Source organism: Diadema setosum, chromosome 4 (assembly GCF_964275005.1).
Source record: "Diadema setosum chromosome 4, eeDiaSeto1, whole genome shotgun sequence".
Taxonomy (NCBI): Eukaryota; Metazoa; Echinodermata; class Echinoidea; order Diadematoida; family Diadematidae; genus Diadema; species Diadema setosum.
The window spans coordinates 19,776,576-19,802,770 of record NC_092688.1 but is presented as its reverse complement, the minus strand read 5'-3'; the positions used below and the strand labels follow the sequence as shown (position 1 = coordinate 19,802,770).

The following is a 26,195-nucleotide window of genomic DNA, read 5'->3' as shown; positions in this document are numbered from 1 at the left end:
TTTATATAGTGATAATCATTTTCTCTCTATGGGCCAAAGATCATCTAGGTCCTATTCGTACAGCTTTTCCCCCATCAGATTGCCATATTGCAATTGTTTTTCAGATAGCTAGTCATTGTACTGCATAATAAACCTGAAAATGACACCTGTATAAGATAGAAGTGGAGATGCAACGCACGTCGATCACCTAAGGAAACATACGAAAAAACTCAGAAGTATTGATTATTAGTGTTTGTGTCTTTGTTTGGAAAAAAAAAAGATAAATGACTCCACACGTTTGAAGACGGTGACAAAACTAATAGACGAGGAAAATAATCAGCGTCCCTTTTATTGCTGGAAATGTTTAGAATCATTGAAAATATTACATACGCTGAGTTGAGGTGAGAAGCCAATTCTACTGGCTTGAAAAAAAAAAAAAAAAAAAAGACTTGAAACCAGGCTAAGGTAACGGCACGCAGACTAGTCATATGACAATGCTCAAGCAAGTCACCTGACCGAGTCTGTATTGGCGAGCGAGGTCTCCTTTGCAAAGAAGCGGGGGCGATCCCATCTTGCTCGCTCGAAGGGCCCCTTCAACAAACATTGGATTAGCTCCACCTCTTCAATCTGTGTTTAAATCAGACAAATAAGGAAGTGTAAATACAACGTATGTGTTAAAGTACCATTCATTGGGCTGTACAATACTCGCTTGACCCACGGCATAACGGTGCGCAGTTGTATGCAGACAGATCAGATAGATACAGCTTCGGTCGTTTAGTTTGGACAGCGAGCAGGAAGCGAAGGCAACCTTTCGAAACTGGTGCATGCACATGTACGAGAGTCGAGAGTAGGGCTTCTGTTCAGATCAAGAGAGAGAGCATGGCTGCCCTTTTGCGGATACAACGGTAACGTAGCTGGAAGCAATATTCTGCGTCCTTTATTTTAAGTCCCGTTTGGTGTCTGCTCGGGTGTATCGTACTGACACAAAATCCCAGATGGTGCAGCCTCGGGGTGCATGTTCTTGTTGCAAATAAGTCTGGCTATGTAGGATCTGCCTGATCGTTTGATGGCCTGATGTGCAACAGTTTTCAAGGGACGAACTGTGATTTCAAGCTGATAGCAAACGGTTAACTATTGACTCTTAACAGTGTGTGTACTATGTCTTCGTCTCCGGTGCCCGTTGGTTTTGCCCCAGATGACCACGTTCAAACCAGGCATCCCCAAGAATTCGGAAAACACAACGGAGATTCCGTCATGTTGGCCAACGACGAACGGACATCTCTGCTGTACGCGAGTGGGCGGTCGTCGAGCGAGGGGGGAACATTGTTGAGTTCAAGCAGCAGTCGACTAGGCCCGCAACTCTTCGGCCCGCTACGCTACTGGAAGAACCTTTTCGTTATCTCAGTCGCATTTATGCTGACGTTTAGTGCTTACAGCGCACTGGCAAATTTACAGAGTAGTTTAAACTATGGCTCTGGGCTCGGTGTTTCCTCACTATGTGCAATTTACATAGGAGTAATAGTGTCGAGCTTTCTTTCGCCTTTAATCTTGTGGCTGCTGAAAGTTAAGTGGACGCTCGTGGTTTGCTGTTTCTTCTACGCCTTGTACTCGGCAGCGAATTTCTACCCAGTGGCGTACACACTCATTCCTGCCGCCGGGTTACTGGGTCTTGCCGCATCGCCGTTTTGGGCCGCAGTGGGTACGTACATCACAACCTCCGCCATCCAACTAGCAGATGTCACGGACGCGGTTCCAGAGACCATCATCAATCGATTTAATGGCATCTTCTTCTGCTTCTTCCAGTCGGCTCAGGTGTGGGGTAACCTCATCTCCTCGCTCGTTCTGGACGACACATCGACGAGCGTCACGATGGATCACTGTGGTCGCGACAGCTGCGGCAGCAACATCAATTTCACCATTCCTGCAGGAGGAGGGGAGGTGGCCGACAAACAGGTGTCCGTTCTCCTCTCCATCTACATAGGAATTGGTCTCCTGGCTGTGGCTATTTTGACTTTCCTCGTGGACAAACTCCCACGGATGAAGTTGCGGGATACAAAGTCCCTCGGGGGTCATGTTTGTGACCACCTGACGTCAACGTTTCAAATTATGAAGTCTCCGTACTTGTTTCTTCTCATACCCCTTATGACATACAGTGGAGTTGAACAAGCCTTCATTAGCGCAGATTTCACGAAGGTATGTTAAGACTTTCGTTACTATTGTGTCTCATATAATGTAATTATAAAATGCATAGCCATTGCAATCGGTTCTGAACACACCTGATCAATTCAAAACTATATGTTCCATACGATTATGTTCATTGTCAAATTGTTAACCAAAATCAAGTAAAACCAAAACAGCAACACTCCTCCTCCCCCCCCCCCCCCCACACACACAGAAACCGAACATTGACAAGGGATGAGTTTTCTTACATATCGGTTGATACCTTGGTTTTTAAGAAGGCAAGGAAGAATATGTACTGTATATAATATATATATATATATATCCGTTTGGTATATATCCGTCGGGAATATGAAGTTTGTTGAGGATTGAAAAGTGCTCAATGCTGTAAAGCAGAGCATATTAGGCGTACCTGTGTTTTGGTACCTTGTCTGCTACCGGCGGTTTCACGCTGTCGCGATCCTCAGGCAGACTGACAAAGTGGTGTGTTTCTGTGCTCATGTGGCGCGGTGGATCGGTTTGACGCTTGGATGATTTTTCTTTTTCGGTGTCTGCATTTGGATATGAGCTCGGACCTTCAAACGAAGACATATTCCACAACGCAGCGCCACTGTACAACGAAGCCCTGAAAAAAAGCGGCTACGAGAAAAACATCAAGCACTACAAACCGAGTGAAGAGGAAAAGAGAAGAAAAAGGAAAAACAGGAGCAGGAATATCACATGGTTCAACCCACCTTATAATGCAGCGACCAAGACAAACGTGGGGGGTAGATTCCTGAAGCTCATCAACAAACATTTTCCCAAAGGGCACAAGCTGAACCCAATATTCAATAAGAATACGGTAAAAGTGAGTTACAGCTGCATGAAAAACATGGATGCAGTCATAAAATCCCACAACCAAAGAGTTATCAAACAATCCAAGTCACGTGACACCGAACCCAAACCCAAATGCAACTGCCGCCAAAAAGACCAATGCCCAATGAGAGGAAGATGCATGGAAACGGCTCTTGTGTATAAGGCAACCGTCAAGCATGACAACGAGGAAAAGTGCTACTACGGGCTGGCGGGGGGTACCTTCAAAGACAGATATAGGAATCATGTTAAATCCATCAAGAATGAGAAATACAAAAACGAAACCCAACTTTCAAAATACATCTGGAGCCTGAAAGAAAAACGCGTAAACTTCACACTGACATGGGACATCCAAAAAAAGTCAAACTTAACTCTAAGAAGGAGCGGCCTGTGCAACCTCTGCCTCGATGAGAAGGCCATCATCATCCGAAACAAAAACGCACTCAATAAAAGGTCCGAGCTCATATCCAAATGCAGACACCGAAAAAGAAAAATCATCCAAGCGTCAAACCGATCCACCACGCCACATGAGCACAGAAACACACCACTTTGTCAGTCTGCCTGAGGATCGCGACAGCGTGAAACCGCCGGTAGCAGACAAGGCACCAAAACACAGGTACGCCTATATATATATATATATATATTGTATACCAAAATCAAGTAAAACCAAAACAGCAACACTCCTCCTCCCCCCCCCCCCACACACACACACAGAAACCGGACATTGACAAGGGATGAGTTTTCTTACATATCGGATGATACCTTGGTTTTTAAGAAGGCAAGGAAGAATATGTACTGTATATAATATATATAATATATATAATATATATATATATATATATATATAATTTCATGCCCCGTGCAAAAGTATTGACCTCTGCATTTTACGAGCGCCATCCACCTGAAAGAGCTGTCATGCTGGACATATAAGTACTGATGATGAGAATATGGCACGTCAAATTAAAGTGTACACCAGCCATTATGAATACAAAAGTAGGATTATTGGTCAATGTTAGAAATCTTCAGAAAAAAAAAAATGTACTCGAATCCTTACGTATGAAACACTTCATAGTTCGCCTGTATTTCAATTTCGCGAGAGCGAAGACTCACGAAATTGAAATGCTCGCGAAAGTTCTCGTTTACACAGTATTATGCATTGAATGCCAGTGGCATGCAATTCGCGTAAAATCTTATGCCGCGAAAAAGGCCGTCGGCTACATGATCGCGAAACTTTCATGCAGCAAAAATATCTTGCTTTACAGTAATGGCAGCGACCCCTTGTGAGAGCACCCTGTCCCTGGGTAAATAACACCATAATTTATTCAGGGTAATAGTATGAAAAAGACAAATAAAAGAAAAAGGTTAAGCTCTGAAGATTTCAAGACATTGTTCATATAACCAAGTAACGTTGGAGCGTGCGTGTCATCAGGAGTTGTTAGCCGTAGCCTTAGACTCTGAGTTAATAAAAACAACTATCAATGTCAAATAGGAATGTAGAAGTATACAGTGTTATCTTGCCACTAGATAAAGACTGACTGCTGAAAATGACCATTTGATAAGAGCAGAAAACCCATTGTGTTTGCTTTGGGTTTTTGTGCACCTATCAATACTCTTTATATATATTTTGTTATATGTCTGTTCATTTCTCCTTGTATTTCCCATGATGCACCCAGTCGTTCGTGAGCTGCACGAAGGGACCGGGGATGGTCGGCTACGCCATGATCGGGTTCGGTGTGGCCGACGCTCTGGCGTCGGTCATCTTCGGACAGCTGGAGAAGTACACTGGTCGCATTGCCATCTTCATGTTTGGCGGCATCCTCCATTTGGCTCTGATGATCGTCTTTCAGGTGTGGAACCCGCACACCTCGGCCATGTGGCAGCTGATCTTGCTGTCGGTGGGATGGGGAATCGGAGACGCCGTTTGGCAAACACAGATACAGTGTAAGTCGGCCTCCTTTAATGACGTCTTAAACGATGTCAACTGTATAGATACGATGAAGCGTTCCTTGTGGTAAAAAAGAAAAAAGAAAGATCTATTTCTCTTTGCACTCTACAGCCTCACATGTTTTGCAGTGATGAACCACGTGATTTAATATGGCAGTGAACCGCGATATTAACGCTGGTAGGATGGAAACTCTTTAAAAAGAATTTGTGAGATCGATTCCATCCCAATGCGTACTTTCACTGAAGAAGCGCTCTGGTGTCTGTTTTTCTTTAATAGGACGACATTACTCGTGACCCGGATGTATAAACATGTACCTGACAGCAGTTAGGCGATGATATTGGCAAAGCCACATAAGAGCAATTTTGACATCATTGAGACATTTGGGAACACGGTTTTACATTGCATTTTTGACATCATCATCAATAGCATCATCTGTATATGCAATATCAGAATATAATCGTATGTATACAATATACACACCAAATGCCGAGTAATATAATGCACGTTGTTCCCATGACTGGATGTATTGACAGCATCCAATCTATTGAGCAATAGTGAGCTTGTAATGTTTCATTGCGGCATCACAGTACTGATGCTTATGAATTTATGCTGATGCTTGTATTATGAAGTAGATCATTCTTTTCTGTTTCCCCCGCTTGACAGCAATAGTTGGAGTGCTGTTCCCTGACGCACAGGAGCCCGCCTTCGCCAACTATCGTCTCTGGCAAGCTGTGGGTTTCGCCATAACATACGCCCTCACAATTCCGCACGCCGTGTGCGTCTCACACAAACTCTACGGAATGATGGCGTTCCTTACGTTTTCCCTTTGTTGTTATATCTTTGAGGAGTACGCCATATCTAGGCCTTCGCCACCGTGGACCGACTAAACTAGCGCTGTGGATACTGAAAGAGACACGTTTTACAGCATGCATTGCAATGAGTGTAGACGACTTCATTTCAGCTTTCGTTGGTGCAGGAGACGTAACGGAGAGTACATTTGCATGGGGAGTATGTGCAGTCTCAGTGTTTTGTTTTGAAGTTTCAATAGGAAATTGCATAATGAGCACAAGTGCAGTGGTCATAAACATAGTCATGCAAAAACAACCAGAAGAATATTGTTCCCATTAGGATGGTTGAAATGTTAGATGATTAACAGTTTATCATATCCCATCAAACACGATGATATTGACCTTTGTTAAACTAATTTTGATATTTGTTGCGTTTTAGACAGCTTCCATTAGTGAATTTTTACATGTACGATTCTATTTTCAAAGAAAAAAAAAACAGCTACTGGCAAATGACAAACTGTAGCATTGACTTCAGTTCAACAGAGTTCAGTTAATTTATTTCTTCAACTTTTTCATGATACAAAAGTCGAAAGAAAACACAATAATCATAAAGATAAAAAATACACACTGTAAATGCATAATGCATATGCGAAGTATACGATAATTCATTAAAAGACATAGGCCTACATGAAAGTTATAATATACCGCTGGTCGATTTTTTTTCCCCAAGCAAATTATGTAAAATAACAAATCGTATATCTATGATGACACTGTTGAAAATATTTTTATTTCTTTGTGTAATAGAGTAAAACTTGTCGCAGGGCTGTCAAAAAAAAAAAATCAAAGTTATTTGACCTGCCTAGTGAAAAATGCATTATAAACATCAGTTAATCTGCGGAATACGAGAAAATATGGATCGGTGCTGGGGTGGGGAAGGGGGGGGGGGGGTGAACGATGGCCTCAATAAACTTGAATAAAGAGCAAGTTTATTAATGAAATCAGACGAAAGAATGATATTAGTCATTAGGCTTTCCGATTTGCCAAAGGTAAGTGTTGGACAGTACAGCGTATCATAATGTGGTCAGTACTATATTCTGGTTTATTATTGGGCTCGCAAAACTAATCGTAGTTATCATTGATATTATTGACTATAGTTATAGTACAATTTGTACTTTTTAATGACTTTTATAACGCTTTACGGTATTGACATATAAGTTTATCTTTCATTTTCTTTTGAAGGGGTTTGGGAGTGACAATTGCTTTGTATAATCAAGGAGCTTCAAACACAATCGAGATGGCATTTCACATTCCTAGCTCATGATGTCTAGGGGAATAACTATTATGACCTATACGGTATTAAATATTGGGACTATTCAAATAAATATCATTTGGAGTACGTGTCGGCCCTCTGGTAAGATTGGAAGTTTATATCATATAGAAACGAATTTCTACATAAAGGCGAACTATACATTTTGTGCACTTGAACAGTTCGTAGAATATTATCTTATACTAATGGGAATTTTGATTAGTAATATAAAGCGTTAATATTGGCGGGGCTATAGGGCTATGAAAGAAGATATAATACAACTTCTTCTGTAAAAGAAGAAATTATGGTTGTATTTAGATGTGCCACTCTTTCCCCATATTTTTTCTTATAAAATTCATGAATGTTTGGATTAAACTGTTATAGAGCATAATGAGAAATTTTGCAGCAATAAATGCTTTATTTTATATATTATATATTATATATTATACCTATTCCATTTACCATTGGGTGTAGCTGACTATATTCCAAGTTATTTGGTCACAAGTGTATTGCCTAAGAATTTTGTGCAATGATTATAACCATCATTTTTTCCCATAACGGAACGGCAGATGTACTTTAATGTTTGTAGTTTAGAATTGCATAACACTAATTTTGCTAGTTTTTAAAGACATTTTTGCTACATTTGAACATATCACTATTTTGATTAATTCAACATTTTATATGTCAACTGGGAGATTCAGATTTTCATGGGAGGCTAGAATAGAGCTAGGTATCATCAGCAAACATTGAGAATTGGACTATTGATATTATTCATATACTAGTCAATGTACCCGTGGAGTGCCAGATATCCTCTATGGGGATTCCCCCACAAATGGTCAAGGTCACTGGGTCAATGGAGGTCAAATAACTGTTTTGCGCTACTCCTTGGTCCGATCTTGGCCAAACTTGCTGGAAGCTATTAAAGTAGGCGTACACCTGGGAATCCCCATAAGAGTAGGACTACACTACATAGCGCCCTCTATCGGGTGTCTGATTATATTTCTGGGGGAATCCCCGTATAAGTAGGCCTACATAGCGCCCTCTATCGGGTGTTTGATAATTGCAGCTGACGAAGATTAGAAGTTATTCGACCTTTGACCCCAGTGACCTTGACCTTGTCAAAAATGAACCCCTCAAAGGCAATTTCGTGGTCAACCTGCATCCACCCACTAAGTTTGATTGAGATCGGACCAAGGACCTGGGAGGAGTAGAGGAACAAACAGACAGACAGACAGACAAACGTTGCTCAAATTATAGTATGATTTCAAAACTTATACGGGGCAAGTATGGATCCCTGAGGAGTTCCACATTGGATAATATATGAAGATTAATTACAATTGTAAATAAAATCAAATTTTCGCCTATTAGATGAATAATTTTTAAGCCAAGAGACAGCAATTTCATGGATAGCATAATTATTCAGTTAAGGTTTTCGTGATCAATGGTATCGAAAACCTTACTTAATCACGTTAATTCAGTCTCCAATGTTAAGTTTTAAGAGTATGTCTGAACTATGGACAACGGAACTGTCACATGTAACCTTTTGCTTGAAGTTGACAAATTTTCAGCCTGACTCATCATTAAGAACAAAACTTAGATTTCCTAGCGCAGTCGCTTCAGAAACAATTCATTTATTCAAATTAATGAAATTCTTGCGTCGAGATGTCTTGTTTGCGACTGATTAACAAATTGCCCTTCATCGACGTATAATAAACACCGAATTAATCGGTGTTAACTACTACAGTAGTACGTGTATATGTAGTGCATACACACACACACACACACACACACAAATACGGGCAAATACATACTCGGGCAGGATTCGAACCTACGACCTCTTTATTATAGGACAGGCGTCTCGATGGAGTCGATGGTCTAGTGAATAAGACGCCTGGCCGGTAATCAGGAAGTCGAAGGTTCGAATCCTGCCTGAGTGTATGTGCCATGATTTCTTTTGTCATGGCTACAACTAAATACTTATTAATTAGATACTTATTAACGTCGGAGGGGAATTTGTCAATCAGTTGCAACAATTCATGTGGAAGAAATGCCATTTAGTGTCGAAGTTGACCATATCAAAATAGAATGAACATAATATCCTCAGTTCAATCAGATTCGCAAGAATTACACTGACGTTGGATTTGATATGGAAAGTAAGATACTGTAAATCACCTGCATTGAAAGTGTCTCTTAAACAGTGATTTTGGTCAAAGAAATTCATTGAGGTAATTATATCGTCGCTTCACCTTTCCGATGATGTGCATTCAACAATAAACGTTTGACGGATAATTCAGTATGTACAGCCATATACACCCCCTTATAAATGTAAATCGTCATTGAATGGTCTTTACAACTCTAAAATTTTTTGATGCGCAGAGTACAAATTGTTGTTATTTCATTGCCTCCAAAATGAGCAGAAAGAAATACGTCGCTCTGAAATGAATAATGATTTGTGGACGTTTAATGGTGTGTCACTTTCACTAATATTATACTTTGTCAAACGTGAGACCACAAGTACAATATCGTCAATAGTATCTCAACGGACGTTGTGTCCACGAATCACGCATGGATGATAATGGTGTATAATACCAAAATAAATCGTTAGTCGATTCAGTTGTTTGTTCATAACAAGCTTGTCCCCTTCCCATTTCCACATTAAGAATGAGTTGAGGTGATGCTCGGTGAATCAAAGAGAAATGACATAATTAATCACTAGCCAGAAAAGCCTTGTATCCTCATTATTATCTTTGCTCAAATTGTTTGCAAAATAGTGTATCCACATGCATTAGTCCGACAGAAAATGTAAAACTGTATATATTATAGATTCATAATGTGTAGGTGGATGTATCCGTTGTCCGTCCGTCCTTGTGTCTTAAAACCGTATGGTATCCAAATGGAACCTGGAATATGTATGTATAATACTTTCTCTTCTTTTTTTTTCCATTAAGTGGAATGTGGTCTATGGATCTTTTACTTGAATGTGTATGGGTATTTGTATGAGTAGTACATTGTATACAGGATTATTGTGTGGATGATTGTACTGGAATTAAAGCTACATGTGTACCTTTAGTTGTATTAACGCTGTCTTCGGAATATACTTGAGGAGATTCAGGTACATGTCGATAGTATTTTGTCTACAATCTTTACGCTTGTATCATTCATATTTGCAGTTATAGTGCTATACCAATTTGTGTTCAATCTTTGCGGTTGATCTCTTACAATTTTCAGTCCTTACGTGTCTTCCAGTTTAAAGTTGATGTTTGACTAGAAGCGGAGTTTTTTTTTTTTTTTTAACCATTAATAGTCAGTATAAGGTGCAGTTGTCGAGACACTTCATAGTATTATACATGTATAAGGCAGAAGATAAGGAACACGCTTCTCGTCAGGTTTATTTCAACAAATGAAGAGTTCTATCGCAAAATGGGCTAAGTGCCATTTTGACATTTTGAAGCAAGTTGGTCATCAGATAAAGCAAAATAAAACCTTTCTAGTGATATCCCACAACATGTAATATAGTAAGGAGTTGAAGTTATAATTACAAATATTCCGTATTTTATTATTATCTTCTTTATTTTATATGCAAGACTTTAGTCTCAAGTGTCTTATTTTGATGACAGTGGAGTTAGCTCTTTTGCGATAAAACTCTTCAAAATATCCCTTTACATACTTTGTAGGAATCGACATTTTTCATGAAGTATATGTAAGCAATATACAAACAAATGAATGTATTTGAATTGAAGTGTTATTTCGTGAATTATGAAATGAGATTAAATACTCATTAGGAATATTGTGATTGACGATTAGTTTATTACGGGCAGGGTAGAACTCATGCGAATTTCAGTTACAATTTTCATTTTGATGTCTGTTTATTAATTAATGTATTAACATATTTTGCGTTAAGTATATAAAAGGTATCTAAAAGTATTATGTAAATGCCTTCTACCAGACACTATAAACGTGTACAATTGCATACAGGGGATTGTCACACAGAGTTACTATGTATTATAAAATTTGCATAGCTTTATTGGAACCAGTTAAGAAATATTCCAATGACTATATAACTTATCATGATGCGTCCCTTGTGTTTGATTAAGTCCGTTATGTGCATTGCATTGTGTATAATATTGTGTCAAACATGACATTGTGCGTGTGTTCGTCTGTATATGTGTCTGGGTTCAATCACTGAGTATAGAATGATATTGTGATCAAAGAGTATTATTCTTGTATTGTGAATCTTGAAAGGAGGGAGAGAGGAGACTGAATAACAATAATTGTCTCATATCATTATTGAATTGTAGAGATAAAGGAATCGACGTCATCAAATCCAATAAATTATGTCAAATGATTTCATTACATTGCACCAGTCTTTGAAGTTACCCTATGATATCGTTACCGCGGCTCCCGGGGTATTGTGTCAAATATTGATGTAATTGTAGGCAGCTTTAGATATTCGATTCTCTCCTTTCTCCCTGCGTCGTGTTGCAAAGTAGCTTTAGATTTCGCGAAGACTGATAGCGTCCTCACATGTCTTTCGTCAAAATGGCATCAAATATAGCTAGCTCTCTGCGTCTTGAATTTGTGCGGATTTGAGCGCTAAATTGAGACAACGCTTTTCCAGTGTTATAGAATGAATATGATTTGAAACTTTTTAAGAATAATATGCATAACTGAATGCCGTAACAGTGCTTTCTCCCTTTAATTATTCCCTTGCGACCACCTGACATAGCAAAAGGTCTTGTGCAGCTTGCATGAAGAGTTTTATGTAATGACTAAGATATTTTCCCCACCTGATGCAAAATTCAGAACCGTTTTGAAAGTGAGGAGTGTTATCATTGTATTTCACTCTTCCAACCCTGGGCGTCTCTTTATAGTCCTACACTTACGGGTGATGATACATGCAGCAATATTCTGGTTCTTCCATACCAATTATTAGACTTCACCCAATTTCAAAAACTGCTTGTTCTCTTTCACAAGGGCATATTCTTCACCCCCTTATTCATGTTGTTCCTATTCAGAAAATGATATAGGCAGATAATTTGTGTATGTATTTTGATTTTGTTTGCCTAACTTGTATCGCCCCCCCCCAAAAAAAAAAAGGAGAAAATCGTTTTCATGTTTTTCCATTTGGAACAAATCTGGTCTACCCTCGGAACCGTAGCAGATGTGAATGGTATATGAAAGATATACAATCTGACCCCAACGCCTAACGACGTGTATTGTGCACTTCATGTCAGCAACGTAAGCCTTTAGCATTGCTGATATTTTTTCAGCGACCTGATGCCACTACACCCTCATTGCTATTGCTTTTGCGTGGATCAACAATTTTCTTTCAGTTTGTGCAATGTCTTAATCCCACGCCGGCTTTGTGATATGTCTCGGTGATTTCATAGTGCTAAGACTCCAATGTAGGATAATTTTTTGGACGTCTTCTCGTGAAATCACTGTGCATGCAGCCATTTGACATACCACACCATTAACTGGTGTCTTATACGGTAATTATTTATCTCTCGCATATGTCTTGTTTCCGCAACCAAATTGTTTCGTGAGGATCAATCCGTCCGCTTTCATAATACGCTCAATGAGGCTCGTCTACTCTTCTTTGATATCTTCTTTTGAAATCATGGTGTTTTGGGTCGATTCTGCAGATGAAAGGTCACTAGCGTATACCATTAATAATCTATCCAACGGGTCATATAATATTTCACATTACGCTTGACCTGTTCGCGCGCCAATCTCTTGTGGAAGTAACACGCTTGTGGAGTGGAAGTAAAACATTTTTCACACAGCTACAAGAACTGCGACATTGCCATAGAGTCGACAATTTGAGCCATTGGCTTTCCGAAGATGTCGTACAGTCCGAGACCCGATGACATTAATCTAGATGATCGTGTTGTACTGTCAGAAGAATCACAAAACATCAACGGCGATGTCTCGGAGTCCATGATGACCAACGATGAACAGTCGTCGCTGCTGGGATGTCCGTCAAAGTCTGGCAAGTCGTTTAGGACGTTGCAAAATTCAACTAACAGCCCTCCTGGCCCGCAATTATTTAGTCCACTACGATACTGGAAAAATCTAATAGTTGTCTCTGTTACATTCATGCTAATAATAAGTGCCTTCGGCGCTCTGGCAAATTTACAAAGTAGTCTCAACTCTAGTTCTGGGCTGGGCGTGGCGTCACTCTTTGCTCTGTACGTTGGACTTATCCTATCGAGTTTCGTAACGCCATTGATTGTGTGGCTTTTAAGTGTAAAGCGGACGCTTGTGGTTTGCTGTTTCTTCTACGCCTTGTATACAGCGACCAATTTCTACCCAGAGGTGTACACACTCATTCCTGCCGCAGGGTTACTGGGTATTGCCGCATCGCCGTTTTGGGCGGCAGCGAATACGTACGTAACGACATCAGCCATCCAACTAGCCGATGTCACGGATGACGTTTCCGAAACCGTTATTAATCGCTTCAATGGCGTCTTCTTCTGTTTCTGTCGGTCAGCTCAGGTATGGGGCAACCTCATCTCTTCACTTGTCCTCCATGATACGTCGACTGCTGTAACGGGGGATCACTGTGGGCATGACAGCTGCGGTCAACGAAACGATTTTAATATTATCATTCCAAAAGGGGGAGGACATGTTCCAGACAAACAGGTGTTCGTTCTCCTCTCCATCTACATTGGAATCGGTCTCCTCGCAGTGGCTATCTTGACTTTCCTCCTGGACAGACTCCCACGGATGAGTAACCAGGATAACGGGGCCCTGAGGAGTCACATGTGTGATCACCTGACATCTACAGTTCGTCTCATGAGGTCTCCGTACTTGTTGCTTCTTATTCCCATCATAATCTTTTCTGGCGCTGAGCAAGCTTTCATTAGTGCAGATTTCACACAGGTACATGAACATCAATATCAATAGATTAAAAAGAAAATCTTTGTAATTCAAATAAATTATCACTTGTGCAGCAGAATCATTGCACGTTATTTATAAATACGAGCAAGTTTTAAACGCTATATTCAACTATGCTATATTTTCTTATAGATACGATATTACAAACAAAAAAATCATTACGTGTTAATTGGCAAATATTATATCTATTTGATTTGATGAGAATAAAGCTCTTCAAGTGATGGTCTGATTTGAAGTCCCTTGTAATCAGTAGATAAAGAAAGGAAAAACTGATATCATTCACGAGATAGTATTCAGTTTTAGACATTCTGAAACAGTGTTCAAACGGTCTCGAAATGTTTTCAAAAGGTCTCGAAAAGGCTACTAGCCGCGTTTTAGGCTTGTTCATACGTTGTCTTACAAGTTCTCATTGTATTAGCCGTGTTTTAGGATGACATGGAATTAAAAGCACAATCTAACACCGTCAATTCAATCAAAGTAAAAATTAACAGAATTACATAAAGGCATACAGTGTATTGATATATTACGTTAAGTGAGAAAGTTATGGGATTTTAAAATTTGACACTTTTGATGTCAGCAAAGACGTTGAATTAGCTGATGATGCCACGCTCTCACAACTCTCTCGTTAACCACGGTCCAAATTCTTGACTAAAATTGTGACCGTGCATCACAAAACCAACAAAAAGTTGCACACAGTGATTTTGTGTCACGACTCAAAATAGCTGAGATGGGTCAACTTAGTCAATCTTGAGTATTTCATATTTTCTGGAAGAGCAAGACTTCCTCTATATCATGGTAAAGTCTGGGATCATAAAACGAATGAGAACTTGTGTTTTTAGCAGTTTTTTACGACACTTTTTCAGAGAATATAGTGTGATTAGATGTGTTTTAGAGTCCCCTTTTTATTTCTTAAAAACCTTTTACACACTTTTTACTTTCTGAGAAGAATAATGCTACTGCTTTGAAAGTTGGTATTATTCACGGATAGAATATGTTGATAAAGCATGATTAATTTTATTGTTTATGCTGCTGAGTTTCACATACTGTCCCCCCCCCTTTCATTGCACAGCTAGAACGGCTTAGCAAGATTAAACGCTTGAATATACCCTATACTTCAGAACCTCTTTTCTCAGTAAACAGAGTACGTGTTTTCTTTTCAATAGTTTAGGTTACAAGAATCCATTTGCTGAGTTGTGCATCATTTTAAAGCTTAAAGCCTGCTCTTTCAGAATCTGGCCTTAACTAAAAATCCATGCCTGGCGACTTTTTTGCTGGTTTTATGGTGCCTGAATTGCAGGGTCACAATTACATTTTTGACAACAATTAAAACAGAAAACTCATATCCTTCAATCATAATTATTTGTGTTTAGTTTATTAACTAAAGAAAGTCATATCATTCAATTTATTTGTTTTTTTTTATTCAATTCACTTGTTTATCTATTTCCACCAAGAAAAGGTAACATGATGCAAGCAGTACATTTGATTTTGTCAATTCGACTTTCATCCAGTTGGGAAAGACAAATCATAGAACACAATAAAATATATATACGAATGGTATTATAGCGAAAAAAAGAACAATGCACACTTTGCCATTGTTAAAAGAAAGAAGAAGAAGAAATAATCATAACAATGGAAAAGAGTGTTTCACTAAAATGCTAAGCTTGTAGGGCGTGGAATACTGAAAAAAGACAAGTTTAGTTCAATAACAGAAAAAGAAATAAAGGAAATGAACGTACTTGCTTAATTATTGCCAAAAAATGTGATCATATAATGATTTTTTTTTTAATGCGTAAAACGATGAGAGAATTATGAGCTGATAACATGACAACTATAATCTTATGGCGTCTATTGTAAACTGAAGGGATTATTCAAAGCTATATGACATTCTTTCATTTCCGATCTCGATGAAACATTTATGGTTATACAATGTATTTTATACGCAGCTTATGACAGTCAAACCAGACACAGTGAAGCGTTGACATTTAAGGTCATTAACAATAAGAGTTATGACATCAAGGGAATTATCTGTCTTTGTTCAGGTGTCACTTCACGTCATCATCAGAATAAACTCTTTTATTCGGGCTGGCTTGAAATTGAATCTTTCTAAAAGATGAAAGTATGTGAAATTTCTTAATAGTTTCATTCGTGTGTTTTTTTTCTTTATTTTGTTTTTGTTTTTTGTTTGTGTTTTTTGGCCAGGATAGCAAGATCAGTAAGTGAATATTTCACATCGAGATACTGTGTAATTTGAATAATAGTTTAAACAATAATGTTCACCTGAAATCAGTGATTCAATTTTACAACCAATTATTGAAATTTTAGAGAGAAACATATTGATTTAAAGCAATTGTATTCAAAACAGGTGTTAAAAACATGGCACATATATACAACTAAAAGCAAATGCAAAATGAAACTTACAAACGCTTGAATTCTCAAACGCTTGTTACTAGTACTGTATAAATACCAGAATACTGTAAATATGACAACGTATGTAACATACATGGAAAAATGGCATTGTTAAAGAAACGAAGCAAAGTAAATCAATACATTTATTCAACAATCGCGTTCACCTAGTGGGACGGGGCTATAAATATGCAAAACAGTCACATCCATTCAAGCTCAACAATACAAATATCGTACCCAATCAAAACATTCCAGCACACTTGCACGCTTATAGACCTACACCACCCGTGCAAACCAGTGGTGTAGACGCCATCACGCAAGACAACAAGCTCGAGTGTTTACCCATGCACGTACTTAAAGGGAAATTCCAGACGATTTTTCATAATTTCATATCATGTGTATAAATCGACAGCTCCATGGATAGATTTGTGGAATTTAGTGTGGTCTTTGATTGGAGAAATTAAAATCATATATACATGTATATATATATATATATATATATATATATATACATGTATATAGCAGCAAATAAAAGAAAGTAAACACATTTTCGAATTCATATTTTTCATGGATGATTTTGATGAAAATCGATATATTATACACCATAATAACGGTAATTTGATTGGCTATCAACCTATAGGGACAAATACAGGGAAACTTTACGCATGAGTGAACACATTCGTTTTGTCCTCCAAGGCACAAAAGTAAAAATTGCAAAAATTGACTTGTCTTTCATTTGGAAATACCCTTCAAGATAATAATAACAAAAGACCAGTTTATCACAATGAGAGACATGAATGAAATAGCACAAATAATTTTCCTTCTCTTTATCTCTTCATAACTTTCAACAAAATCAAAGTGGGAATCTAAAAGGGGCAAATACGAACTTTCTGTCAACTCAAACTTCAAATGACCTAGGGAGTAAGGTCACTAAGATGATTAAATGAACAGCATATCTTCATTAATTCATTTAATTTAGTAATTTAAGAATTAATGACACAAATTCAAGAACCAAATGTTATTCAAAATTTTCCTAATTTGAGAAATCAATTCGAATTCCTACCATTTTCGTTTGTTTCACTTCTTCTCTCATTTCATTTAAATTTGGATTTGACAGAAGATTTTTATTTTCCTCCATTATTTCAACCTTTCTTGATCTTTTGTTCTTCACAGATATTGTAGAGATCAAAGGTTTATTTCTGCAAATTAATTCGTTTTTTATTGTGCTGAATTTGTCTTTTGTTCTTTTTGTTACATGGAAGAGCACTTATGTATGAATGGCAAATTGTTCATTTTTTCAATTTTTTTACTTTTTTTACCTTTGAAGAGAAAAACAAAGGTGTTCACTCATGTGTAAAGTTTGTCTTTTTCCTGACCCACCAGGCTGATAGCCAATTGAATTTTACTTTCATGTCGTATATAAAACATTAACCTTTGGCCAAATATTCTATGAGAAATATAAACTTTAAAAAGTGCTTACTTTCTTCTTTTTTTTTTTGCTGAGTGTATGATACATATTCAACTGTCGATCAGCTTTAGGGAGACATCATGGTCATAACTTTCTAGAAGATACACGACCTTCGGGGAAAAAACAAACAAACATGTGTCTCCTTAACGTTTTCAGATATCTTGGCGTCTCAATAGTGTCTCTGTCTTTAAGTTACCATTTATACCTCTAAATCGGTAAATACTGTTCTTCGTGTTAATCATTATATAATAGCTAATCTAGTAATCACGTAGCTCAATTTTCTCGTTATTCCCAATGTACATCAGTCGTTCGTGAGCTGCACTCAGGGGCCAGGGATGGTTGGATACGTTATGATCGGGTACGGCGGGGCCGACGCTCTTGCTTCGGTCATCTTCGGACAGCTAGAAGAGTACACTGGTCGCATTGCTATCTTTATGTTCGGCGGCCTTCTCCACTTGGCTCTGATGATCGTCTTTCAGGTGTGGAATCCGCTCACCTCGGCCGTGTGGCGGCTAATCTTGATGGCAGTTGGGTGGGGAGTAGGAGATTCCGTCTTGCGAACTCAGATACACTGTAAGTGTCCCTTCTTCCTCGAAAGCTGTAATTTAAGATAATTGCAGGATAGAAAATAACTTTTTTTTTTTTTTGCCTGTAGGTAATCAGTAGTTCTTATTGTGGAGATGAAATACAGTCAAAATCGTGATGAGATATCACGCGGGCCTACTGTAAGGCAGTCTGTAGAATCATGGCAAACGGGTATCGCAGCAGTTCGTACAACATACACTTGGTGCAGTCAGTGTGGTTCGCACAGCAACACAATCGAAGGTAATAATCATTGTTTTTGCACGTAGAACTTGCGTATCTTCTTAATAGTTTTATAAATATATAATATGTATTAGGTTGAATTGGTGCTGTTCTATCTATCTGAAGTGAACTTACTTTGCTGATACTGGAGCCAAAGAGAATGAATGCATGTATTTAGCTAACTTCAATCAACTGTTAGAAAGACGCTCTGATATAAGAGCTTGTTCAGCAAAGTTCAACAACTTTTAAAATTTGTTCCATCATGTTCAACCATGTAGGCCTAATGCCTGACTGTTGCTGGCTTCTTATACAATTCTTTCCTACCTCTGCTTAACAGCAATTCTTGGAGTGCTCTTCCCCGATGCACAGGAGCCGGCGTTTGCAAACCTTCGTCTCTGGCAGTCCCTTGGTTTCGCTGTGACGTACGCCATCTCCATTCCACACGTTATCTGCGTCACAGCCGAAATCTACGGCCTGATGGCGTTGCTGACATTTTCACTTGTTTGCTACATCTTCATGGAGTACGCCCTCTTGCGACTCTCCCGTCGTTGACGAGCGTATGGATAGTACAGTGGCGGATCGGGGGGGGGGGGGGGGGGAGCGCACCGTGCGCCCCCTTACCTTTTGTTAAAGCAAAAGAAAGTAAAGAAAAAAATTGGGGCGCGTGCACCCCCTTTAATTTTGTAAAGGCGCCCCTCTTTACGGAATTCCTGGATCCGCCCTTGAAAGTATGTAACTGTAATCTCGAAGGAGACAATATCACCCTTAAAAATGACCAAACCACAATCAAAATCCTACTTTGAAGAACAACAATCATTTCCCTGTTTGAAGAGAGATCTGTGATGGGAAACATAATGGAAAAAGGGTAGATAATCACAATGTGAGTCTCTCCAAATGCAGTTGACATCTTTGCTGATTGATGAGAAGGTATCAAATTAAACTGTATGTATCTTCAAGACTTTCGATGATCAATTTGACGCTGAGAGTTTCTTTCTGTATTATTATTTGATAAATATATGTAAAACAGCAAATTGGTATTAAACAAATCAAAAAACTTTGGGATTCCAGGGTAGCATTGCATGTTTGAAAAAATTGAACATAACATAATCACGCTATGAGCATTCGTCAAGTACAAGATCCTGAATGATAAATAACGTATAGGAAAACCATTGAATGTGCATGGAATATAGAACTGCGGATATCAGTAATCTCTTATAAACGACAGTATGAACGAAGTCTTAAGAACACCCAAGCATAAAATACACGACCAAGTGATGTGTAGGATGGTGCATTAAGGCTAAAAGAACAAACAAACTGCACCCCTGCTTTCAAAAATCTGAAATTGATAACAAAACTGAAGCCGTTAGTTTGGGAAATTTGAAACTTTGAAAAGAAAATTAATAGGCCTATACTGATAGAGTTTCAGTCAGTGAGTAAGTCAAACACTACGTCACATAGAAAGGCTTAATCTCAGGACAATTTGTCACTGCTTTATTTGGTACAATGTATTACATAAAATCTATGTAGAATAAGCTTGTCACATATTGGTTCATACTTTTATAAAATAATAATGAAAGCCCAACCACTGTAGAGTCCTCAACCGCATTTGTTTTGTTTTTCTTTTTTTTCCTAGAAACATGGAATTTAATATCATCTTCGTAAGTTTGTTTGTTTATTTTATTAACGTATAAAAATCATCGTTAATCCATACAGTAAGACAGTGTTTTTCATAATGAGGTCATAAAAAAAAAAAATACGGAAGGTGGCCCATTATCAGTAGTGACTATGATTGTCGCTTCTGGGTCCTGTTTCATAAAGAGTTGTGATTGATCTTTCGCTAGATTTTTAAGCTTAACTCGGTGAATCGAGCGTTAGTTCAATATTGAACGGAAGTCCTGTTTTAAAAGACACTTACACTTGATTTAAAGGAAAATCAAGCGTGACTATCAGTACATTGAGCATTACTTGCGATCAATCACAATGTTGTCTGTGAAACGCAATTTGCGATTGATTGCAACTTACGCTCAATCTTTATGAAACAGGCCCGTGAATGGTCTGCCATGGGACCCCAGTACACGTAAGAGGACAGTAGTGAGCTGCTGACGACACCAGCACGGCAACTCATTGACATAATGATGTTTCGAAAAATTACTCTGTAAAAGCATGTGAAACTCGGGGGGGGGGGTGTTTTTGTTTTTTTGTTTTTTAATGTGATGTAGATTAGAATGATGTAATGAAACTTTCACCATTCTTTTCATCCATACATTACTTTGTCTTTCGCCATTATCACCTTGGTTATTTCAAATCGCACTCTTATTCTTCTCTTCACTGGTAACAACATAATTATTTCGCCATATATGACAGACATTTTGGTCTTGGTTGTCCAGTCAGTTGTCAGAATAATAAGCGACTTGCCGTATTGTTTTGTTTTAAGAAACGGTCTTAGCAAAGACAGACAATAATGAGGAAATAATAGTCTTGTGTATATTTTGCCAAATACGTCAGGTTTCTTCTGCAACTTTGCTATGGCGTATAATGTTCTGAAATGTATTTGCTCTGACTTCCCAAAGATTCAACGCATGATTGATAAAGTTCACGGTTAAATACGGAAACGTAAAGCTGATCTGTCCTACAGCCTTAGAGCTTCTATAAAAAAATCAAATAAGTATGAAATGTGGAATTAAAAGCGTAAAGGGTTATGGAAGCACAGACGAGTAAGCATGCTTCCCAACATAACGATGTGTGTAGTATGTTACATGTATTAAATGAGGAAAATAATCGTGGCATCAGGAAATTTTGCTTGTGAGGTAAAGAAGACCTGCAAAAGACAAAATTCTTTATGCACCCACAGCATAATCTTCATTAAAAAGATCGTTAAGGCCTATCATTAATTGTTATAGTTATTAGTCTCACATTGTACACAGTGAGCTGCACGAAAGGACCGGGGATGGTCGGCTACGCCATGATCGGGTTCGGTGTCAGTGGCCGACGCTCTGGCGTCGGTCATCTTCGGACAGCTGGAGAAATTCACTCTGGTGGCATTGCCATCATTTTATTCAGCGACTTCCTCCGCCTGGCTGTGATGATTATCTTTGAATTGTTGATAAATGTAGGCCTGTATAGAATGTTTCATTGTTTTTCCATTTGACGAATGTGAGTGTGAAGTCAGTCACTAACACTTGAGTATGATTATTATTGGGTTTATACCACAGAACTCTGTGGTTTATACTATGTCATTTGTCATAAGGTAGCCGATAGTTAGTATCATCTGCTAGCTGACAGTCGTGACATATGTCACAGTATACCATGCTTGACATAACAGAAAACCAGAGTACACTACGTTCGCCAGTCGGGCGCGCATGTTATTGGCAAAATTGCCTGGGCGTTTTTTGTGGATCACTTTGCATTCAAGCGCTCTGTGGCATGGTACAGTACGGTAAGGTTCGCTCTCGGAGCACATCGGAAAGTGGCTCACTTTTGGTACGGTACGGTATGGTACACTAGGAGTTCAAGCGCTGTGATTGGAACTGGCACGGTACGATATGGTACGCTTTTGAAAGAGCACTCGAACGCTCCCATGAATTGTGCTATACCGCTCTGAGGTCATCAGGACGTACTTTTGTATCGCACTTGCATGGATCACCGATTTTCGTTTAGTTTGTACATTGTATTAATTAATGGCATTGGGATTTTCCCTGGGACTTCACGGTTCTAATACTCCGATAAAAAAGAAAACGCGACATGGACGCCCTGACGTATTGTAATTCTGCCACTGTGCGGGCAGTCATTTGAGAACCGCACCATAAACTGGTGGTATATATTAGCATAATTGTATTTCATCTCGCGCATATTGCCTTGTTTTCAAAAGACAGATGAGTAATCGGCACAATTTACGCTTAATGAGACTCTGCAACTCTTCTTTTGAATTCATGATGCTTGTGAACGATTGTGCGGGTAAAACTTTACTAGCGTATAATCATTTTAAATCTGCCCGGTGGATCATACAATGGAGTTTCAATTGACGCTTTTCTTGTTCGCGCCCAAGTCTCTATGAGTGTCAGTAAAGAGTTTTCACGCAATAACAATTAAGGTCTTCGAAATGAATGCGAGTCCGAGACTAGGTGATATTAATCTAGACGATCGTGTCGTTTTGAAAGAAGAATCGCAAAACATCAACGGCGATGTCTCGGGAGTCCACGATGGCCAATGATGAACATTCATCACTGTTGGGATGCGGCGGGCAGTCAAAATTTGACAAGTCGCTTAGGACGTTGTTAAATTCAACCAACAGCCCTAGAGCTCCCTGCCTGCAATTATTAGTCCACTACGATACTTGAAAAACCTAATAGTTGTCTCCGTTGCATTCATGCTAATAATGAGTGCCTTAGGCGCTCTGGCAAATTTACAAAGTAGTCTCAACTACAGTTCTGGGCTTGGGGTGACGTCTTTCTTTGCGCTGTATGTTACACTCATCCTATAAAGTTTCGTATAACACCATTGATTGTGTGGCTTTTAATTGTAAAGTGGACACTTGTGGTTTGCTGTTTCTTCTACGTCTTGTATACAGCGACCAATTTCTACCCAGTGGTGTATACACACTCATTCCTGCTGCAGTTTTATAGGGTATTGCTTCGGCGCCATTTTGGGCCGCAGCGAGTACGTATATGACGACATCAGACATCCAACAAGCTCACGTGACAGGTGGTGTTCCAGAGACCATCATAAATCGCTTTAACGGGATCTTCTTCTGCTTCTTTCGGTCAGCTCAGGTGTGGGGTAACCTCATCTCTTCACTTGTCCTTCATGATACTTCGTCTGCCCTTACGATGGATCATTGTGGTCGCGACAGCTGCGGTAGGGCGTCAATTTCACCATTCCTGCAGGAGGAGGGGAGGTGGCCGACAAACAGGTGTCCGTTCTCCTCTCCATCTACATAGGAATCTGTCTCCTAGCAGTGGCTATTTTGACTTTGCTCCTGGACAGGCTTCCACGGATGAGTACCCAGGAAAATGGCGCCCTGAGGAGCCACGTGTGTGATCACCTGACATCTACAACGCATCTCATGAAATATCCATACTTGTTGCTCCTTATTCCCATCATGATCTATAACGGAGCTGAACAAGCTTACATTGGGGAAGATTTCACAAAGGTAGTAAACGATCTTTATTACCATTTCATAGTGGATATCACGTGCAGCAGAGTATTAAGAGCGCAGATGTATAGTTCATATGGTGTTTCAAACTTACTTATATTTTCTGTTAGATAGGATGTTACAATCGCAAAATCCTATACGTGTATATCTTTTATTGCAAAAAGAAAAGAAAAGCGCGTCCTAGGTACAATGGAAGACAATGCATTAGAAATAGAAATGTATCATTTTGACGTCTCATCTATGTGATTGCTATCCAATTAAAGAATACAGTTGTATGTTAAAAAGGCATAGCAATCTTGAACGGTATCACTATACCCTATTACTCTTTCTACCCATTAATCGATGAATACTGTTCTTGACTTCAGGCGTTTGTGAGCTGCACGCAAGGACCAGGGATGGTTGGCTACGTTATGATCGGTTTTAGAGCTGCCGACGCTCTTGCTTCGGTCATCTTCGGACAGCTGGAGAAGTACACTGGTCGCATTGCCATCTTTATGTTTGGCGGCATCCTCAACCTGGCTCTGATGATCGTCTTTGAGGTGTGGAACCCACACACCTCGGCCATGTGGCAGCTGATCTTGGATGGGGAATCGGAGACGCCGCCTTACAAACTCAGTTACAATGTAAGGATCTCTTCCTTCTTGAAAGCAGTTGACTGTATTATAACAATATTTCAGTCTGGAAAAATAATATTTTATTTTGCCTGCAGGCAGTTCGTCAGTTAGAGTAAGAATATTCTTATGTATGTTAAAACATCCTTGCTGAGAAATATATCACGTATTCTACGACAGGTCCAAGAATATAGCCAATGGTAGACGAGTACTTTGGAAGTTTATATTATACAGCACACACTCGGTACAGTGGTCCATAGAGCTCGGGAATTGAGTGCAGTTCTCTTTAGTTCAGATGGAGCTGTCCCAGACCTTGAAATTAACTTGAAGTTACATAACTTCGTTGAGACATGTCTGGTGCCATATTTCATGAGGCCGGAGGCCGAATGGAATATGGCACCAGACCGTAGATATTTCCCGTATTTCGTAAGAACAAGCAGGGGGTAACGATTTCATCTTTTTAAGTGTAAATGCTAACCTTCTTCTCGCTGATTTCCCCTCGTGAATGATGTTGAAATCGCCGGCTGTCAGCCATGCGCCATGACCATGTTCTAATTGACTTAGGCCTACGTCTCGCGAGCTGATTACTGAATGCGCGCATACAAATACGTACACACCATTAAATACTGCAGTGGTAAGTAGCTGTTGTCGTTTATCGTGGTTATGTGCGTAATACGCTTGAGGACCGTGCGCTGTCCATTTGTTTTGTACAGGATTAGCGCGCACTTTCCTATAATCGTCTTTGGTACACGCGCAGCTAGCTGTGTAATATCATGACGTCATATCACCGAATACGGAATATATTCAGTGGTGGATTTAGCGCATGCGCACGATATGACCTTATCACGGAATACGGGATATATTCAGTAGTTGATTGACCAATGAGATTACAGAATTCACGATCACTAAAAGATAAACTGTATAATTCCTACCCAGATACTCTCTATAAAATCGAGTGAAAATATTCACTCGTGAAGAGTGAATTTAGAGTGAACAAAAGAGAGTGAATTTAGAGTGAAATTGGAGTGAATTTTGAGTGAAAATGTTCATTTTCACTCACTTTGGAGTGACTGGAGGGACCACTCCAAAATCTTCGAGTGATCCCTGCATGAGGTCACTCCAAAATGAATGAAAATGAAAGTTTACACTAAAAATTCTCTCCTTTTTATATTAACTCCTTCAAGAGTGAATATTCTTACTCGATTTTTTTTTTTATTAAAAGGTACATGTACAATGACTACTATTGTATACAATATTTATGCAAGTGATTGTCACACACAGTTCCATGACATAATATGGGCCTATACTCCTGACACACTTTATTGCTCCCATCCAATATCTGCACCCTTTTCCAGACGGGGTCATCCCACAAGACCGACACCCATGAGTCATACAGTCCGCGAGTCCTACAGCCCACGAGTTCGACACTAGGCAAAATATTTAATGAAGCCCATGACACCGACACTAGGCAAAAACAGCCCACGAGTTCGACAGATACAACACGGGGTTTGATGTGTCGGTCTCGTGGGCTTTATTTGCTCAGTGTCGAACTCATGAGCTGTATGACTCGTGGGTTGTATAACTCGTAGGCTGTATGACTCGTGGGTGTCGGTCTCGTGCAGTGGCGTATCTAGGGAAAACGGCGCCCGGGGCAAGCACGAAAACTGCGCCCCTAATTTCTGAAAAAGTGTTCAACCCCAACCTCATCCCGGTAGGGACTTTAAACAAAGTCCACATGATGCTTTTTCAAGCACTTAAAAGGGATCGTTTTGAGGGTGATTTAAATTTAATGTAATGAATTTTGATAGA

The 26,195-nt window shown here is 39.2% G+C and overlaps 2 protein-coding genes and 1 pseudogene across 2 annotated transcripts; all 3 read left to right on the top strand.

The window, feature by feature from the left end:
- Positions 1-931: 931 nt before the first annotated feature.
- On the top strand, positions 932-6,059 carry LOC140226980 (protein unc-93 homolog A-like). Its single transcript, XM_072307415.1, has 3 exons — positions 932-2,172; positions 4,683-4,950; positions 5,618-6,059. Exons 1-3 carry the CDS (start codon positions 1,138-1,140, stop codon positions 5,839-5,841), a joined length of 1,527 nt encoding a protein of 508 aa, XP_072163516.1. The 5' UTR covers positions 932-1,137; the 3' UTR covers positions 5,842-6,059.
- Positions 6,060-12,892: 6,833 nt separating this feature from the next.
- Positions 12,893-19,175, top strand: LOC140227682 (protein unc-93 homolog A-like). Its single transcript, XM_072308096.1, has 3 exons — positions 12,893-13,933; positions 18,125-18,392; positions 18,961-19,175. The coding sequence occupies exons 1-3, from the start codon at positions 12,893-12,895 to the stop codon at positions 19,173-19,175; spliced, it is 1,524 nt and encodes a 507-aa protein (XP_072164197.1).
- Positions 19,176-21,570: 2,395 nt separating this feature from the next.
- On the top strand, positions 21,571-24,430 carry LOC140227680 (protein unc-93 homolog A-like; annotated as a pseudogene).
- Positions 24,431-26,195: the final 1,765 nt, after the last annotated feature.

What these genes read in the sequence shown, in the direction of transcription:
- LOC140227682 (XM_072308096.1), top strand. Translation starts at nt 12,893, where the DNA reads ATGTCGTACAGTCCGAGACCCGATGACATTAATCTAGATGATCGTGTT. An exon ending in TTAGTGCAGATTTCACACAG is followed by an intron (nt 13,934 to 18,124) that starts GTACATGAACAT and finishes AATGTACATCAG; the next exon opens with TCGTTCGTGAGCTGCACTCA. An exon ending in CTTGCGAACTCAGATACACT is followed by an intron (nt 18,393 to 18,960) that starts GTAAGTGTCCCT and finishes TCTGCTTAACAG; the next exon opens with CAATTCTTGGAGTGCTCTTC.
- LOC140226980 (XM_072307415.1), top strand. Translation starts at nt 1,138, where the DNA reads ATGTCTTCGTCTCCGGTGCCCGTTGGTTTTGCCCCAGATGACCACGTT. An exon ending in TTAGCGCAGATTTCACGAAG is followed by an intron (nt 2,173 to 4,682) that starts GTATGTTAAGAC and finishes TGATGCACCCAG; the next exon opens with TCGTTCGTGAGCTGCACGAA. An exon ending in TTGGCAAACACAGATACAGT is followed by an intron (nt 4,951 to 5,617) that starts GTAAGTCGGCCT and finishes CCCGCTTGACAG; the next exon opens with CAATAGTTGGAGTGCTGTTC.